Source organism: Phycodurus eques, chromosome 5 (genome assembly GCF_024500275.1).
Source record: "Phycodurus eques isolate BA_2022a chromosome 5, UOR_Pequ_1.1, whole genome shotgun sequence".
Lineage (NCBI taxonomy): Eukaryota > Metazoa > Chordata > Actinopteri > Syngnathiformes > Syngnathidae > Phycodurus > Phycodurus eques.
The window spans coordinates 10,410,717-10,429,721 of record NC_084529.1 but is presented as its reverse complement, the minus strand read 5'-3'; the positions used below and the strand labels follow the sequence as shown (position 1 = coordinate 10,429,721).

General features: G+C 43.6%; 1 protein-coding gene across 2 annotated transcripts in view; it reads left to right on the top strand.

The window, feature by feature from the left end:
- The first annotated feature begins 835 nt into the window (after nt 1–835).
- gnao1a (guanine nucleotide binding protein (G protein), alpha activating activity polypeptide O, a) overlaps nt 836–19,005 on the top strand; it is a 157,325-nt gene continuing 139,155 nt past the window's right edge. For both annotated transcript variants that reach the window (XM_061677457.1, XM_061677458.1), the window contains exons 1-2: nt 836–1,399; nt 1,928–1,970. In XM_061677457.1, coding sequence (XP_061533441.1) covers nt 1,282–1,399; nt 1,928–1,970 — 161 coding nt within the window. In that variant the 5' untranslated portion in view covers nt 836–1,281. The remainder of the gene's footprint in view (nt 1,400–1,927; nt 1,971–19,005) is intronic.

Sequence of the window (19,005 nt, the reverse complement as noted above, 5' to 3'; positions counted from 1 at the left end):
CATTTAATATATATAAATACAGGCTTTTTTTTTTTTTTTTTTTTTTAAACCCTTCAGCAACTATATTGGGCGAGACGGTGGCCGACTGGTGAGAGCGTCAGCCTCACAGTTCTAAGATGCAAGATTCGATCCCCGGCCCCGCCTGTGTGGAGTTTGCATGTTCTCCCCGTGCCTGCGTGGGTTTTCTCCGGGCACTCCGGTTTCCTCCGACATCCCAAAAAACATTAATTGGAGACTCTAAATTGCCCGTAGGTGTGACTGTGTATGTGCCCTGCGATTGGCTGGCAACCAGTTCAGGGTGTACCCCGCCTCTGCCCGATGATAGCTGGGATAGGCTCCAGCACGCCCGCGACCCTAGTGAGGAGAAGCAGCTCAGAAAATGGATGGATGGATAGATGGAACTATATTGATAGGCAGCATATATATATCCATCCATCCATCCATTTTCTTCACTGCTTATCCTCACTCGTGTCGTGGTGATATATATATATATATATATATATCACCGTATATATATATATATATATATATATATATATATATATATATATAAATAAATAAAATGGAAAAAAACAAAAATAAGAATGCAATATATATATATATAATTTTTTTTCCCATTTTATTTATTTATTTATTTTCCCGATGAATACTATAGTCACACGTTGATAGTCAATAATTCAATAATTGTGGTGGTTGTCCGCTGGCCAAAACTGTACTCGACTGCGCCACTAAGCCGCGCCAGTGAGAGGACCCGAGTGGTGCTGGTTCCCTCTCCGCACATCTTCCCACTTTTTCGCCCCTCCTGACGTCAGCAACCTGCAAGTGAGCCACTGAAGTAACCAAGCCCCCTACGGGAGATACCGGGAGGCTGTCGCCAGTTTGTCCACAGTCAGTCCCTGTCACCGGAGGATCCGAACGGAGGAAGGTCGACGCGAATAATGCGAGCAGCCCAGTAACGTGGAGTGGAGACCAACAGAACCGCCGCCGGCCGTGATTTTGAAGTCAGACCCCCCCACACCCCCCCCCCAAAAACAAAAAAACAAAAACGCTTCCATTGCAGTCCACGTCTGAGAGACTCATAGGTGCGGCGGAGGCTACGTGGTGTCGTTCCGTGGAGCAATACGAGAGGAGTCGAGATTTTAAATGTTCTAACAGTACCGCGCCGCTTTGAGAGCGCACGAGAGAGGCGAAGGAGTGCAAAAACCGGGATTTGCAACCAATTCCCAGCCTTTTTCATTCCCATTCGATTCCGGTCACGCTATCAAGCTGTGTTCTTTAACCATGGGATGTACTTTGAGCGCAGAGGAGAGGGCGGCTCTGGACCGGAGCAAAGCCATCGAGAAGAACCTCAAGGAAGACGGCCTCACCGCGGCCAAAGATGTCAAGCTGTTGCTGCTCGGTAAGAGAACCCCGGCTTCGATTATCCGCCAGGGCTTCTGCAGAACCACCACTTAGGTGATTCAGAGATTTAAAAACAAACAAACAAAACAAAACAAAGACCGATTGAAATGAGGAATTGATGGAGTACATTGAATGTGTTGTTTGAGTGCCTCTGAACACGCCCTAATTTGATATTACATCATGCATTCATTGAACGTGGGCCTCCTTGTACTATGTACCAGGTATGTGGATGGCCAGCAGCGTCACCGTGTTTGCTTGAGATTGTAGACTGATTCCTTGATTGGCCTCTGAATTATTAATGGGCGCCAGGTACATGGGGATGGAAAGGATGTTTGGGAAGAATGGGTGCAGCCTCCTTCTGCCATCTCCACCCAGCTTGTTCACTCAAGAGGGTGATTCTCTCTCTCTCTTTCCACCTCCCCCCTCCTCTTTTTTCATTCTCTCCATCTTGCTCTCTCACACATTCATGAACACCTTTGTGCTCCAGTCCACCCAGTTTACATTATGTCTTTTCTCATCCCCGCAGGGGCTGGAGAGTCAGGGAAAAGCACCATCGTGAAACAGATGAAGTAAGTCTCAAGCATAAGCATAGTCTGTGTCTCTCACTTTCTAGAACATCACAGACGCCAACATGCACGGAGGGCGTTGAATTGTGAGCAAACCTTGTGAAAATCTATGGAGGTAGCTGGGTTTTGGACCCTACGATACTCACGTTCATATTAACAGCTGAATGTAAAACATCAAATTTATGTCACACACGAGATAGGTTACAGAAGTAAAAATAACGCCACACCCGCATCCTATCCTTTCAAAATATTCACTCCCAGCGGCATTTAAATCTTTGGTTAACATCCTCTTACAGTATCTCGAATGCCAAAAGTACCCAAAAATGCAATGGATTTTCTAATGTTGAACACCCAGAATGCAGTGCAACTTTTGTGAAAAATGATGCCTCTCAAGTTGCACAAAACATCAGACTTTTTCACCCCAGTCATGCTTCGCTTATCATTTGTGCTTTGGTCAGTTCTTAGAAGTCAAAGAAAGAGACAAGAGGACCATTGTAGGTACATATTTATATGTACAGCAACAACAAATTTGTGTATACTGCTCCTACTATCACAGAGGATGCAGTGGTTCGCTCGCCTGACTTCTGTGTGAGTTGTGTAACGACTCTGTGAATGTGAGTGTGATTAGTTGTCTGTCTCTATGTGTACCCTGTGATTGATGGGCGACCGATCCAGGGTGTAGTCTGCCTTTCGCCCGATTTCTGCTGGCTGCGATGTGGCCTTCCAGCTTCAGGATAAGTAGTATAGAAAATGGAGAAATATACCTTGTGCAGACATAGTAATAGAAAAAGTCTTCAAGTTCGGAAAATTGAGTCATAACGCTGCTTCATCTGGCTGAGATCAATGTTGCAGCCGGCCAAATTTCTGTCCCACGGGAAGTCAATCCAATCATCATATGGTTGGTAGATGCTAATCGCTCCTCGCTCACCCTTGTATACTACAGTACACAAATTGTGACCCCTGATTAGACTTGAAATCGGCATGAGACGCATTTCGTATTCTGTCATCTATTATTTAAATCAAGACTTAACTGTGTTATTTGTCTTAACAGTGGTATTTGTACATGTGACATGATTTATTGTTTGACCATTTATATTATGTTACATTGAAATAGCTTGCTCGTGTAATCAACATTTTAAACGGTCACAGTTTGACCTGGGGACATATTATTTACAGTATATTTTCATTGTTTGGGGGAAATGGTTTTGAAATCCAAACAAATCATGAGTTTCTTAGAGTCTGAGAATAGATTGTGTTTGACCTCATTGTACTGCTTTTTTTCAAGGACACGACAAAATTTAAGTGGTGTTTTTTTTGCAATCATGTGACTTTAACGTTCATGTAAAACTCAAAGAGGGAATTGTCTTCAAGCATTATTTTAATAATGCTATTGTTGTATTTACTATATCATTGCACTAATCCTCCAATATATTGTGCCCACAGGATTTAGCTGTTATTATTATTATTATTATTATTGTTTTTTTGTAATGGTCAGCTGCCCACACTGCTTTATTAACAATTTACTCTCCCTGTAATCCAGTCGTGATGTGTTTTGTTTTTTTTACCCCTCAATCTCGAGTGTTGCATCACTATACAGACAGTTCAGTGCACTTAAGCCGATAATAGGCTTTGGCTATGGCCATAGTGACATATGAATGCATATTACATGAATACATGATTCAGTGGCTCCAGATGAGCCTGTCTCTCAGCTGTTAACGGTTATTCTAGCAGTGCAGCACATTCTGCACACCTAGTAACACTCCCAGTGGGTTCATCGAACATACAGTGTATACCTTGTCATACGGACTATTCTTCAACGCATTGATTCCAATGGCCTGTAATAAATCACTGAAACAAATGATTGGTCATCTCAATACAATCTGTTCATAGTGTCGAATTGCCAGTTTGCACTCATTATGGACACATGGTGGAAGGGAATTTTAAAATTATTCTCGTGCTAGTGAAGGAGCCTGTTTTCTGTCTGCTGATTCATTCTCATTTCCTTCTATAACTTTCATCTCATTTAAAGGCCTGAGAGGGACAAGATGCAGTGTTAACCAAAGAGAAAGTTTTAAAATTGGAATAATTGCTCCACTTGTGAATCTTGGCGCCACAGTGTTCATATTCGCTCAACGACGAAGCCTCATTCCTTAAGATGGGCTTCTGACATTCTTGAGAAAGGGGTGGACACACTGTCATTTGTGGATCCTTGTACCTGTAGATCCATTCTCATCGTTCTATTTAGAGAGTTTCTCAGTGATGTCCAGTATTGAATTCGATTGGAATGCCTTGACTGCATTTTCTGTTGCAGGGATTTGAACATCTGGGGTGCACTCGAGTGGCCCCTTATGCGGGTTTCTGCATGTGTGGGTGGGTGTCTGTGTTTTCTTCACAGAGAGATACAGGGAAATTATTTGATTAGATTTAGATTGAGACTTTATTGTGTCTATATTGAGTGGAACTGTGTGTTGCAACTGCATGTGAGCCCAGGAAGGGAAAATAAAGTCTATTAGAGCGCTGTACAAAATCAACTACAATACTGTTACTGTTTTGAGTGTTTTTATTAGATTCTTAGCAAACTTTTCTGCCTGCGCAGGTTATGTCCTTTGGAAACATTGGCTTCTGGGTTAATGTAATCAGTGTGTGAGTGATGATTTACAAAAGCTTTTGACAAAGCAGTGATAATACAGTATCTCTGCTGAGGAGCACAAATGAAATATGATTCTGAGTCTCGCTGATCGTGATGCAATTTAAAGAGGACGACTGAACAAGGTAAGGGATTTTTGAATTAATGTGAATTCATTTAAAAAACAGTAAATTGGTTAGATTAAACAATTATCCCTTAGTCCCTTATGAGAATAGTTTTGACAAATAGAAGCAATACAAATATTAAATACTGACAATAAATTATTTAAAAGGTAAAAACCGCTCAAGTACATGTTGATGTACAAATTTAAGATTAAAATTAAATTTGCTTCATTTCTTTGCTTTTTTGTTTTGGCCTCCAAGTTGAGCCAGGCCCATCTCCATCTGCACCTGATGGCTGCTTCAAGGTGTGCCACACGAATAGCATCCTCCTCTTTTGGCACTCATTCGAGAAAAAAATTGACTAAAATCATTGTCTGTTTCACTTAATTTTTCACTATTACCAACTTCAAAGGCTAATCCCAAATGAATCCTCCAGAAAAATCCATCCATCCATCCATTTTCTGAGCCGCTTATTCTTCTGCTGGAGCCTATCCCAGCTATCATCGGGCAGGAGGCGAGGTACACCCCGAACTGGTTGCCAGCCAATCACAGGGCACATACAAACAAACAACCATTCGCACTCACATTCACACCAACGGGCAATTTAGAGTCTCCAATTCATGCATGTTTTTGGGATGTGGGAGGAAACCAGAGTGCCCGGAGAAAATCCACGCAGGCACGGGGAGAACATGCAAACTCCACACAGGCGGGGCCGGGGATTGAACCCCGGTCCTCAGAACTGTGAGGCTGACGCTCTAACCAGTCGTCCACCGTTCCGCCCCTCCAGGAAAATATTAAGTACAATATTTTTCTGTTTTTATTGGCCATTTCTGAATTAAATTAGTTCATTCTGTGTTGTGACACAATCCCTAACATCGCTCCGTCACTTAATACATTTAACATTAACATCCGTAAACTAATTAGATAATTGTAGGCGCGTTTCTTAATTAATACAAGATGTACTAGGATCAGCTCTTGTCGCCGATGTTACGTGTGTTTCGCATTTCCACTGGGACCACAACCAGGGCCACGACCCGTAGCACCTCAACACGAAATTAGAAAAGTTCAGTGCCACAAATACGACACTGGCTGATCTGATGAGCAAAAATGTTGTTCAAACGTAAGAGTAGCAATTGAGGATGTCCGCTCCAGAGGTGGGCAAGAGTAGCTAAATATTGTACTCAAGTAAGTCTAGTGTTACTTGACAATAATGTGACTCAAGTAAAAGTAAAAAGTAGTCCTCCAAAAATACTTGAGTAAGAGTAAAAAGTACACAGTGAAATAATTACTAAAGTACTGAGTAAATATCACAAACAATAAAAAAAAACATAAAAAAACATTTGCAATTTACTGCATGGTGTTTCTCAAGTTTTAAGTGAAGTGAAATATCCACGTTTGGTCAGACAGTGCCAGACAAATACTACAATACATGAAAGCTGTTGCTTTTGCTCGTTTAAATGTAAACAAGAGGAGCACACCATTGTCTTCATGGTAACGACGACCTTCCCAAAATGGTGGCCATTTAGGCACGACGATCAGCCGGGCTGGCTTATCTAGTATTAATACCGATGCCTGGGAAGCCCAAGAGAAGACGTGTGAGGTCATGTGACTTTCTTTTGTTGTTTGTTTGGTGAACTAGACTTAAACGTCACTAGCACTTAAATTAGATTGGCGCAAACAGCGCCCAATGCGGAAGTCGAAGTCGTAGTCTCGCCCACGCAATAGTTGATAAATAAGCAATAATTGATAAATAAAATTAGCGGGCGACATTTAGATCCTTGTAACGGAGTAAAAAAGTACGAAACAGCCTATGACGACAGCGACGTGAACAGCAACGGCGAATTTCACCGAAAGGCGACTGATTTGCATGTATGCTATATGTGAAACATACAGATGACCGAAATTACGTATCCCAGAGGCCACTGTCACAAAAAATAATACACAAAAAACAAAAAAACTGACAAACTATAAAACATAAAGACATAAAAACATCCATGCTCTTTGTTGTATATATTCATATACACAGTGGAACCTCAATAAAACAGACCCCGATATAACGTATATTGGTTAAAATGGACGGTCGGGACTGAACAATGTGTCCAAAAATTTTCCATTTGTCACTGAAAATGCTGTTGACAAAGTCTGTCAGTTCCAGAATTGGCCGAAGTTGTTTACTGGCACTGTGGGGCAATGCAGGAAGAGAATAGGACTGACATATTTCCGGCTCACAGATATACAATATGACTAGATCCAATTACAAAAGACGTGCCTACCCGGCGACCATATTGAATGTGGGGCATTGACGTGGCGGCCATGTCATGATGGTTCTATCTATTGTTTATTGTCCCTTAAAGCGCTGGGAGAGAGAGAGCGGCATGGCTCTGAGAAATGCAAAACACAAGTCTTAGGAATCTTGAACATGCTATTTTTGGTACAGTAACATTTTTTTTTTTTTTTTTTTGTCAAGCCATTCACCTTTGGCAACTTATTTGGAACAAGAAAGCACCTCACCTCCTCACTTCTCATGAAAGCGACTTGTCTACGATGAGTACTGTACGTCAACAATGTCACCATGACCAAGCAGACCAGTGTGATAAGTTTGGATAAAATGTGGAACTTTCAAACATTTTCAAGCATTTGTTTTTACATTTATTTACAATAACTATGTACTGTACTGAGCGTTTTAGGCCACGAAAAAAAACAACAAAACAATAATTTTGTACTGTACAGTGATATGGGTGCGTACGGCCTAAAAAAAAGGGCAATCGGCTATATCAGACCTATTAATCAGTTCTATCGAGGTTCCACTGTATGCGTACATTATTTACAAGCATGTGTCTTAATTAAGTGGTGAATTAATCAATGTGCCTCCGTAGCCGAGGGCTCTGTTTGAAGGATAATAGTTACTGTAACACTGAAGCAAATTTTTGTTAGTTTGTCTATTTTGTTTTGCGTTATGTTAGCATTAAGCGAGTGGAGCTTTTATTTGACCAAATTATGTGGTGTCGTTGAACATTTTAGTGCTTAATTATACTACACAATGCTTACTGTAGTTATCTATGTTTGATGTGTCAGATTCATACAGGAAACTTCAACTGGGCACTGTAGCATATTGCGGATCAGACTTTTATCTCCATCGTGGCTTCATTTAATGTCCCTCCGTGCTTGCCGAACTGGGTGTGGGGGAGGGGCATAGGGTGAATAAAGTATGTTACAGTCTACTGCAGCACGCTTGTCTGCTTTTCTAATTTCCACACACAAATTCAATATTTTTTTGTTTACAGGAGTGAGTAAAAAACAGCTTGAAGCAAGGAGCAAGGACACGTAGCCTCTTCTTTGGAGAAATGTTCGCTAGCTGCCCAACTGAGCAGAAGCACCAGTACTAATATAATTAGGCTTTACACGATCATGATTTTTGGGGCCGATCACCGATCAGCGAGTTTAAAAAAAAACGATAACCGATCACTGATCCGATCACAAGATGGAGCAATGTGTCCATTTAAATGACTTGTTCATTTACTGTATATACTTGTGTACTGTATACTGAGTTTCTTCAAAAATATCTTGTCAGGTCATGTATTTTAATCAGTAAGTTCAAACCAACATTACAATATGACATAAATAATGGGTGCTAACTTACTGTAATTAAATTACGACATGGTAATTAAATTACTTCACACACACCGAAACTTTAGAGTATGATTTGGCAGAAGCCTTAGTGCTAGTACTAGCTTGCGAGGCTACATTAAGTTTTATTGCCTGCTTGCGAGCCGTACGTGAACATACCTCAAGCAAGCCTTGAATTAAAGTCCTCTCCCGAGCAAGTTTTCCCCCATTTTGTTCTTATAATACACACGACATGATCGATTGTTGTTGTCTTGGCCGTGGTAACATGTGTATCCGGTTGCGTTTGAGTTGACAAGATAAAGTCCCGTGATCCTAAAAGACGGAATGTGAAGATTTTATTGCAGTCGTCTGACCAAATTTGTTTTGGAGTCTGATCCAGGAATTACGTGTTGTCTGTCCCACACCGCCGAAATGTTTTAAAAAAGTTTTTTTTTATAAATAACTTCATTGGCTGTCATATATTTACAGTACTACGTAAAAAGACACGTGACGAGACTAAAAATAAACCAGCTTTTGGATTCAAATATACTGTACACGATGGTGACGGGGAGAAAATGTCTTTTGCAAAGCCGATCAATGACGCCATTGCAAATTATAACATTAAAGCTGATCAGCCGATCAGCATAAAATGCTAAATATCGGCCGATAACGATCAGCCCGATAAAATCGGTGTAAAGTCTACTAAAAACAATAATGTTTATCAGTGTGAACATGAAATATATTGTCTTTGTAGTGTATTCAATTAAATATAGTTTGAACATGAGTTGCAAATCATTGGATTCTGTTTTCCCCTCCTTGAGCCGTCACCTTATCGTGGTGGAGGGGTTTGTGTGTCCCAATGATCCTAGGAGCTAAGTTGTCTGGGGCTTCACGCCCCTGGTAGGGTCACCCATGGCAAACAGATCCTAGGTGAGGGACCAGACAAAGCACGGCTCAAAGACCCCTTATGAAGATGACAAATTATGGACTCAGGATTCCTTTGCCCGGACACGGGTCACCGGGGCCCCTCTCTGGAGCCAGGCCTGGAGGTGGGGCTTGAAGGAGAGCGCCTGGTGGCCGGGCCTGCACCCATGGGTGCAGAAACTGGCTCGAGGGACGTGAAATGTCACCTCTCTGGCAGGGAAGGAGCCCGAGCTGGTGTGTGAGGTCGAGAAGTTCCGACTAGATATAGTCGGACTCGCCTCCACGCACAGCTTGGTCTCTGGTACCAGTCCTCTCGAGAGGGGTTGGACTCTCTTCCACTCTGGAGTTGCCCACGGTGAGAGGCGCCGAGCAGGTGTGGGTATACTTATTGCTCCCCGGCTCGGCGCCTGTACGTTGGGGTTCACCCCGGTGGACGAGAGGGTAGCCTCCCTCCGCCTTCGGGTGGGCGGACGGGTCCTGACTGTTGTTTGTGCCTATGCACCAAACACCATTTCAGAGTACCCACCCTTTTTGGAGTCCTTGGAGGGGGTGCTGGAGAGCGCTCCCACTGGGGACTCCATCGTTCTGCTGGGGGACTTCAATGCTGACGTGGGCAATTACAGTGAGACCTGGAAGGGCCTGATTGGGAGGAACGGCCCCCCCGATCAGAACCCGAGCGGTGTTCTGTTGTTGCACTTCTGTGCTCATCACGGCTTGTCCATAACGAACACCATGTTCAAGCATAAGGGTGTCCACACGTGCACTTGGCACCAGGACACCCTCGGTCGCAGTTCGATGATTGATTTTGTGGTCGTGTCATCGGACTTGCGACCTCATGTCTTGAACACTCGGGTGAAGAGAGGGGCGGAGCTGTCAACTAATCACCACCTGGTGGTGAGTTGGCTCCGATGGTGGGGGAAGATGCCGGTCCGACGTGGCAGGCCCAAACGTATTGTGAGGGTCTGCTGGAAACGTCTGGCGGAATCCCCTGTAAGAAGGAGTTTCAACTCCCAACTCCGACAGAACTTTGCTCACGTTTTCCGGGGGAGGCGGGGGACATCGAGTCCGAGTGGACCATGTTCCGCGCCTCCATTGCTGAGGCCGTAAGGTGGTTGGTGCCTGTAGTCGGTTGGGTCCCCGAACCCGTTGGTGGACACCAACAGAGAGGGATGCCGTCAAGCTGAAGAAGGAGTCCTATCAGGCCTTTTTGGCCTGTGGGACTCCTGAGGCAGCTGATGGGTACCGGTTGGCCAAGCGGAATGCAGCTTTGGTGATCGCTGAAGCAAAAACTCGGGCATGGGAGGAGTTCGGTGAGGCCATGGAGAAAGACTTCCGGACGGCTTCGAGGGAATTCTGGTCCACCATCCGGCGTCTCAGGAGGGGGAAGCAGTGCACCATCAACACTGTTTATAGTGGGGATGGGGCGCTGCTGACCTCGACTCGGGACGTTGTGAGTCGGTGGGGAGAATACTTCGAAGACCTCCTCAATTTCAACGACACACCTTCCCATGAGGGAGCAGAGTCTGGGTTCTCTGAGGCGGGCTCTCCTATCTCTGGGGTTGAGGTCACCGAGGTGGTTAAAAAGCTTCTCGGTTGCAAGGCCCCAGGGGTGTATGAGATTCGCCCGGAGTTCCTCAAGGCTCTGGATGTTGTAGGGCTGTCCTGGTTGACACGATTGGCAGACTGGGGTGGTGGTCCCCCTCTTTAAGAAGGGGGACCGGAGGGTGTGTTCCAACTACAGGGGGATCACACTCCTCAGCCTCCCTGGTAAGGTCTATTCAGGGGTGCTGGAGAGGAGGGTCCGTCTGGAAGTTCTGAATCTCAGATTCAGGAGGAGCAGTGTGGTTTTCGTCCTGGCCGTGGAACAGTGGACCAGCTCTACACTCTTAGCAGGGTCCTCGAGGGTGCATGGGAGTTCGCCCAACCAGTCGACATGTGTTTTGTGGACTTGGAGAAGGCGTTCGACCGTGTCCCTTGGGGTGTCCTGTGGGGGGGTGCTTCGGGAGTATGGGTTACCGAACCCCCTGATACAGACTATTCGGTCCATGTACGACCAGAGTCAGAGTTTGGTCCGCATATCCGGCAGTAAGTCGGACTCGTTTCCGGTGAGGGTTGGACTCCGCCAAGGCTGCCCTTTGCCACCGATTCTGTTCATAACTTTTATGGACAGAATTTCTAGGCACAGCCGAGGCGTACAGGGGGTCCGGTTTGGTGGCCTCAGTATTGCATCTCTGCTTTTTGCAGATGATGTGGTTCTGTTGGCTTCATCAAGCCATGACCTCCAACTCTCACTGGAGCAGTTCGCAGCTCAGTGTGAAGCGGCTGGGATGAGAATCAGCACCTCCAAATCTGAGACCATGGTCCTCAGTCGGAAAAGGGTGGCGTGCCCTCTCCAGGTCGGGGATGAGATCCTGCCCCAAGTGGAGGAGTTCAAGTATCTTGGGGTCTTGTTCACGAGTGAGGGAAGAATGTAACGGGAAATCGACAGGCGGATCAGTGTAGCGTCTGCAGTGATGCGGACTTTTTATCGATCCGTTGTGGGAAAGAAGGAGCTAGGCCGGAAGGCGAAGCTCTCGATTTACCGGTTGATCTACGTTCCTACCCTCACCTATGGTCACGAGCTGTGGGTCGTGACTGAAAGAACAAGATCCCGGATACAAGCGGCCGAAATGAGTTTCCTCCGCAGGGTGTCCGGGCTCTCCCTTAGAGATAGGGTGGAAAGCTCGGTCATCCGGGAGGATCTCAGTGTAGAGCCGCTGCTCCTCCACATCGATAGGAGTCAGATGATGTGGCTGGGGCATCTGATTCGGATGCCTCCCGGACGCCTCCCTGGTGAGGTGTTCCAGGCACGTCCCACCGGGAAGAGACCCAGGGACGACCCAGGACACGCTGGAGAGACTACATCCTTCGGCTGGCCTGGGAACGCCTCGGGATCCCCCCGAAGAGCTGGATGAAGTGGCTGGGGAGAGGGAAGTCTGGGCGTCCCTGCTAAAGCTACTGCCCCCGCGACCCGACCTCGGATAAGCGGTAGAAAATGGATGGATGGATCTTTTTATGGTTAACACAACGTCTCAACTTCATTAGAATTGGGGTTGTAAAAGACACATTCGGGGACGGCGTGGCACAAGGGATATGCGTACGCCGATAAGCCGATTAGCATGAAATGGTAATTATTGGCCGATACCGATCAGGCCAATCAGATAAACTCTAAATATAATATTGTTTTATTTTTTACGGCTAGGTCTCGTGCTTCTGTTGTATTTTGTGGGTGGCGTGGCGCAGATCGGAGGGTCGCCAATTCGTATCCCCGGCCGAACGCATGTTGTTGTTGTGTCCCTGGGCAAGACACTTAACCCACATTGCCCATGAATGTGGTTGTGGTTGGATGTTTGGTGGTGGTCGGAGGGGCCGTTGGCGGAGAATGGTAGCCACGCCTCTGCTCCAGTGCACCTGTCGCTACATAAGTAGCTTACGATCACCGTTGTGTGACTGTGTAGTGAATGAATAATGCATGAAATTGTAAAGCCTCTTTGAGTGCCTAGAAAAGCGCTATATACTGTAAGTGTAATGCATTCTTACTTGTATACCGTGGGACCCTATTATTACCCCAACCACAATTGTACCGTGATTGACTGGTTATGTACAGTATACTGTCCAGGGTGCCCCTGTTTTTGTTTTTGTTTTTTTACACCTGTCCTGTTCAGCTACTTGGTTGTGCAGAATGGAGGATCTGTTATGCCGGAACAGTTTTTTTGTGCAACAGAGGAGTTTGATATTAGTCTTTGTGGGTCTTCAGATTGACCCGAACCACACAGCCCTGTATATGTGTGGTGTATTAAAAACCACCCCCTGGCTTAAATCAGCTGGGATAGGCTCCTGGGATCCTAAAGGGATAAACCACTGAAGACATTCATTTGAAACTTTCCTTATACCGTCAATTGATTTTCATTCCCCTGTTAAAAGCTAATATGTAAAAGATGTATGTCCCACCATACTATTTGTGCCCTAACACTAACCCGACCTTTACCCCCTGGCCTGTTTCTGTTGAGAGTTATTCAGCCCACTCCCCTCCCACTAAATCAGGATAAACAGTACATGGTTCATGGATGTTCTCATATCCATACCCTTTTCAATCATTAACTGTACTGTACTCTGATTATAAAACAATGGAGTGTGTTGGAATTAGATGTGCCAAGGGTAACTGAAGTTCACAGCTTTTGTTGCAGTTATCAGGCTGAATTACAAAATTCAGAAGTCATACACCGGTACGGGGGAGCCAGTGCTTTATCATACTTTGTTCCAGCATCCCATGTATAGGTACTTACAGGACTCAGAGTACCTGGAGCTATTGTATTGTTCTGCCCTTTGAACTCAAGCACTACCAGACCAACTACAAAAATAAAACAGGTACAGTGTACTCTTGGAGCTCAAACAAAACCCATTCAAGAGTTTGGATGACTGGTTAAATCCAATGATTTTACCCTGAACAAACAGCTGAAAGATCACAGACTCAAAACAGTTAATTTTCCACTTACGGTTAATACATATTTTCTATTTATGACAAACATGACAATTGTTTTGTTGTATGGTTTAAAAAATATTTGCTCTGAGTTGCTCATCCGTTCTGTCATTGTAAAAGCTGCTAAACTGACATTTTTCATACATCTACAACCCCAATTCCAATGACGTTGGGACGTGTTAAACATAAATAAAAACAGAATACAATGATTTGCAAATCATGTTCAACCTGTATTTAATTGAATATACTACAAAGACAATATATTTAATGTTCAAACTGATAAACTTTATTGTTTTTAGGAAATAATCATTAACGTAGAATGTTATGGCTGCAACACGTTCCAAAAAAAGCTGGGACAGGGTCATGTTTACCACTGTGTTACATCACCTTTTCTTTTAACAACATTCAATAAACGTTTGGGAACTGAGGACACCAATTGTTGAAGCTTTGTAGGTGGAATTATTTCCCATTCTTGCTTGATGTACAGCTTCAGCTGTTCAACAGCGTTGTCGTATTTTACGCTTCATAATGCACCACACATTTTTAGTGGGAGACAGGTCTGGACTGCAGGCAGGCTAGTCTAGTACCCGCACTCTTTTACTACGAAGCCACGCTGTTGTAACATGTGCAGAATGTGGTTTGGCGCTGTCTTGCTGAAATAAGCAGGGGCTCCCATGAAATAGACGTTGACAGCATATGTTTGCATGTACCTTTCAGCATTAATGGTGCCTTCACAGATGTGTAAGTTACCCATGCCATTGGCACCAACACAGCCCCATACCATCACAGATGCTGGCTTTTGAACTTTGCGTCCATAACAGTCAGATGGTTCTTTTCCTCTTTGGCCCAGACGACACGACGTCCACAATTTCAAAAAACAATTTGAAATGTGGCCTCGTCGGACTACAGAACACTTTTCCACTTTGTATCAGTCCATCATAGATGAGCTCGGGCCCAGAGAAGTCGGCGGCGTTTCTGGGTGTTGTTGATAAATGGCTTTTGGTTTGCATAGTAGAGTTTCAAGTTGCACTTACAGATATAGCGCCGAACTGTATTTACTGACATTGGTTTTCTGAAGTGTTCCTGAGATCATGTGGTGATATCCTTTACACATTGATGTCGGTTTTTGATGCAGTGCCGCCTGAGGGATCGAAGGTTACGGGCATTCAATGTTGGTTTTCGGCCTTGCCGCTTACATGTAGTGATTTCTCCAGATTCTTTGAATCTTTTGATGATGGACCGTAGATGATGAAATCCCTAAATTGCTTGCAATTGTACGTTGAGGAACATTGTCCTTAAACTGTTCGACTATTTTCTCACGCACTTGTTCACAAAGAGGTGAACCTCGCCCCATCTTTGCTTGTGAATGACTGAGCAATTCAGGGAAGCTCCTTTTATACCCAATCGTGGCACCCACCTCTTCTCAATTAGCCTGTTCACCTGTGGGATGTTCCAAACAGGTGTTTGATGAGCATTCCTCAACTTTCTTAGTCTTTTTTGCCACCTGTCCCAGCTTTTTTGGAACGTGTTGCAGCCATAAAATTCTAAGTGAATGATTATTTGCTAAAAAACTAGGCTTTACACGATCAGGATTTTTGGGGCCGATCACTGATCAGCGAGTTTATAAAAACGATAGCAGATCACCGATCCGATCACAAGATGCAGGAATGTGTCTATTTAACTGACCTGTTCATTTAAACTTGTGTACTTAATTGCTCAACAAATTATATTTATATTAAATAATGTATCTTTGTTCCTCTATTTATGTCAGGGAGGCATAGTGACAGACAGAACAAATGAATGGTCTTCTATTATATGGCAGGAAGTAAATACAGTAATTAATGTATCCACTTTTTGTGACATTTTTGTTTGTTGGTGTTCCGTGCGATTTTTCAATTGTAAAATATGTTACTTAATTACTTAATTTTTCATTAAATTACTGCACCCACACCGAAACTTTAGAGCATGATTCGACAGAACGGCGGCACGTTTACGTCCAACCGTTCGTGCTACCGCTAGCTGATTGTAAAAAACGGGATGCGGTGGTATCGGAATACTAGATTTTATTGCAATCGCCTGACAGTGCAATCATGAAAGAGCAAATTTGTCTTGTATTCTGATACGGACATTAAGTGTTGTCTGTCTCAGACGTGTTGTCTGTCCCACACCACCGCCGTGTTTTTTTTTTTTTTTTTTATAAATAACTTCATTGGCCGTCAGATATTTACAGTACTACGTCAAAAGACACGCGACAAGGCTAAAAATAAACTAGCTTATGGATTCAAATATACTGTGCATGCGGCGACGCGCAGTAAATGTCTTTTGCGGAGCTGATCAATGACGTCATTGATCGGATTGGCAAATTATGACATTAAAGCTGATCAGCCGATCAGCATAAAATGCTAAATATCGGTCGATACCGATCAGCCCGATAAAATCAATGTAAAGTCTACTAGAAAGAATAATGTTTATCAGTTTGAACATTAAATATCTTGTCTTTTTAGTGTATTCAATTAAATATAGTTTGAACATGATTTGCAAATCATTGTATTCTGTTTTTGATTAACACAACGTCCCAACTTAATTGGAATTGGCGTTATAAAATACACATTCGGGGACGGCGTGGCACAAGGGATAAGCGTACGCCCTGCAAACGGAGGGTCGGTTGCTCGTATCCATGCCCGAGCGCACGTTGTCGTTATGTTCCTGGGCAAGACACTGAACCCACATTGCTTACAAATGGATTATTGGTGGAGGTGATCGGAAGGGTCGTAGGCATAGAATGGCAGCCATGCGTCTGTCAGACTGCCCCAGAGCAGTTGTGGCTACACAAGTAGTTTACCAACACCAGGGTGTGACTGAGGAGTGAATGAATAATGCGTGCAATTGTAAAGTATCTTTGGGTTTCCTGAAAAGCACTTTACAAGTCGACTGAAATTTTAATTAGACTGTAGTCACTTTTCTGTCAATAACTGTCAAAGTATTTTTTCAGATATACTCACAACGTGTACAAAGGTACATTGTACAAAGTTTTAGTTTACTTTTTAAACCTTACATTTTGCTTTCCAATCTATTTGTGCCTTGCTGACTGGATTAGAGGTGATCGGCCAAAGGGAGAACAAACATTCGTCACTTACAGCTGCGATGCTTCCCACAGGCTTTTCCCACTGCAAGAGCTGTGAAGTTGTGTGTGTGGTTTCTGTAGAACAGGAGATAATTAGGTCTGGGCCTCAAAACAGGAGAATAAAAGAGAGATTGGGGGGGAAGTTGTAGAAAAAAATGGCGCTGTGTTTTGTGCTGAAAGGCTAGGGGGTAAAGAAGACTAGAGGAAGAAAGAGGGTTGATGAGGGAGGCTGGGAAAGTGTTTTAAAACCCACTGTCCAGAATGAGTGAGAAGAGCAAGTTTGCACGGTCCAGCTTCCAAGGACAAGAAAACAGTTTGTAGTTGAAAAGATGATGTTGCAAGAGGGCTTGAGAGAGATCACTTGGGTCAGAAAAACTGGAGAGGGGAGAAAATTATTCAGACAAAAAAACTAAAGCAACTGAAGATTTGTTCTCAAGTGTCTTGAGTAGAAAACAAACAAAAGAAGAGAACATAATATGACTGAATTATGGCGATGTCGTACCAGGAGGCAAAAAAGCCCCTTTTGAGCGAGAGGAAAAAGATTGGCAAGTTAAATGTTTTCATTCATTAAGTACTTGAAGCAGGGGGAAATGACACGTATTACCAAGAACAGGGTTGTCAGCCCAGCTTGCAAGGCCATGCATTCCATGGACTCTGCTCTCTTCTGATAATTATTAGCCTTCTGGTCTATGGAACAGCTAAACTGAAAGAATGAGTGTGGTGATAGTTGGAAATGGAGGAGAGGCGGCCGGGGGGGTGGGGGTGGGGGGGGGTTATGTTGGCACCAACTGTTGTGCATCTCACTGGTCATCAGAAGGAGTCTGTCAGGCAGATAGTCTTCCTTCATTGGTTAAAAATAGCTGTGGGCGTGCTCACCACTGGAATGATTTTATTGGCTGCCTGAGTGAGTTGGGAAATAACAGCTTGTTATCTTCGCATGTCGAGTGTATGTGTGACTGCTGCTGTGTGCATTTACAGTACATCTTAAAAATTAGCAGTTAGATTAATTTTGTCAAGCAAAAACAACGACAGTATTATCAAGTTTTAATTCTGTCCTGTATTTAAATATTGTTTAATTTCATCCTATAAATGTTTTATTTGACAAAAAAAAGTGGTAATTGGAAAGAGATGATGAAAAAATGGTTGGATTGTATTTTGTATGGTGATGAAGTGCTGATTGACTCCACGGGTGAAAACACAAATATTCTTTTGTGGGGTCTTGCTGTTCCCTTATCTGATACTTGTGGCTCATCCCTAGCTCCTATCATTGAAAAAAGGACTTAATTTCCAGTTGCACATGATTAAAATGTGTTCACTTACAATTCCACTGTAGCATGCTACCAATTTTGTCTTGAGACTTGTCACATCTCTGTCGGGCCAATTATACATTACTCCTGCACTCACTGTAGTTGTCTCGCCACCCTGCACTACTTGCATATCTGTTTTTGACCAATACTGGCCACTCAAAAGTGCCTCATTTACATGAGACAGAAGACAAAAAACAAACAAAATACCTTTACCCCAGGCCCTTTCCATATGCTTCTGTTGGGCTTATAAATAAAAGTTCTTTGGGGGAAAAAAAACACGTAACTATCACTCCAAACTTCTGGGTTTTAGTTGTATATTTACTTGGGTTGTAGTTTATTTCTACCTATACACACACTGCACATCTCATATGGTTTACTGAACTTTGAGTTCTCCCCATTTATTTATCAGATGAACCATACTGCGATTTTAGTATCTTGCTGTAGATTTTAAATGTATATATTTTGTTCTCTTCTGCTGTTTTCCTATTTTGTGCAAAGCTTTTTTTTTTAGCTCTAAGCTGTGAATGTTTTTCAACAGCTCTTTCTTTCTACCGTATATGGCTGTAAGAGACCAGATTAGTATTATTTAGTTTGTGTGGGTTTTTATTCTGTGTGCAGCATACACAAATGCGATTGTGTGGTTGTTTCTGCTCATGATTTTATTTGTGTGCAACTGTTGATGTAGCCATGTGATTGTTGTCTTTTTGAGCCATTGCCCTGGACCCATTTGGCTGATTCAATATCAGTCACGCTGTGAGACAATGTTGTCTTTTTATAGTGACAGATGACAGAGGTGGCTGTGTGGCTGGT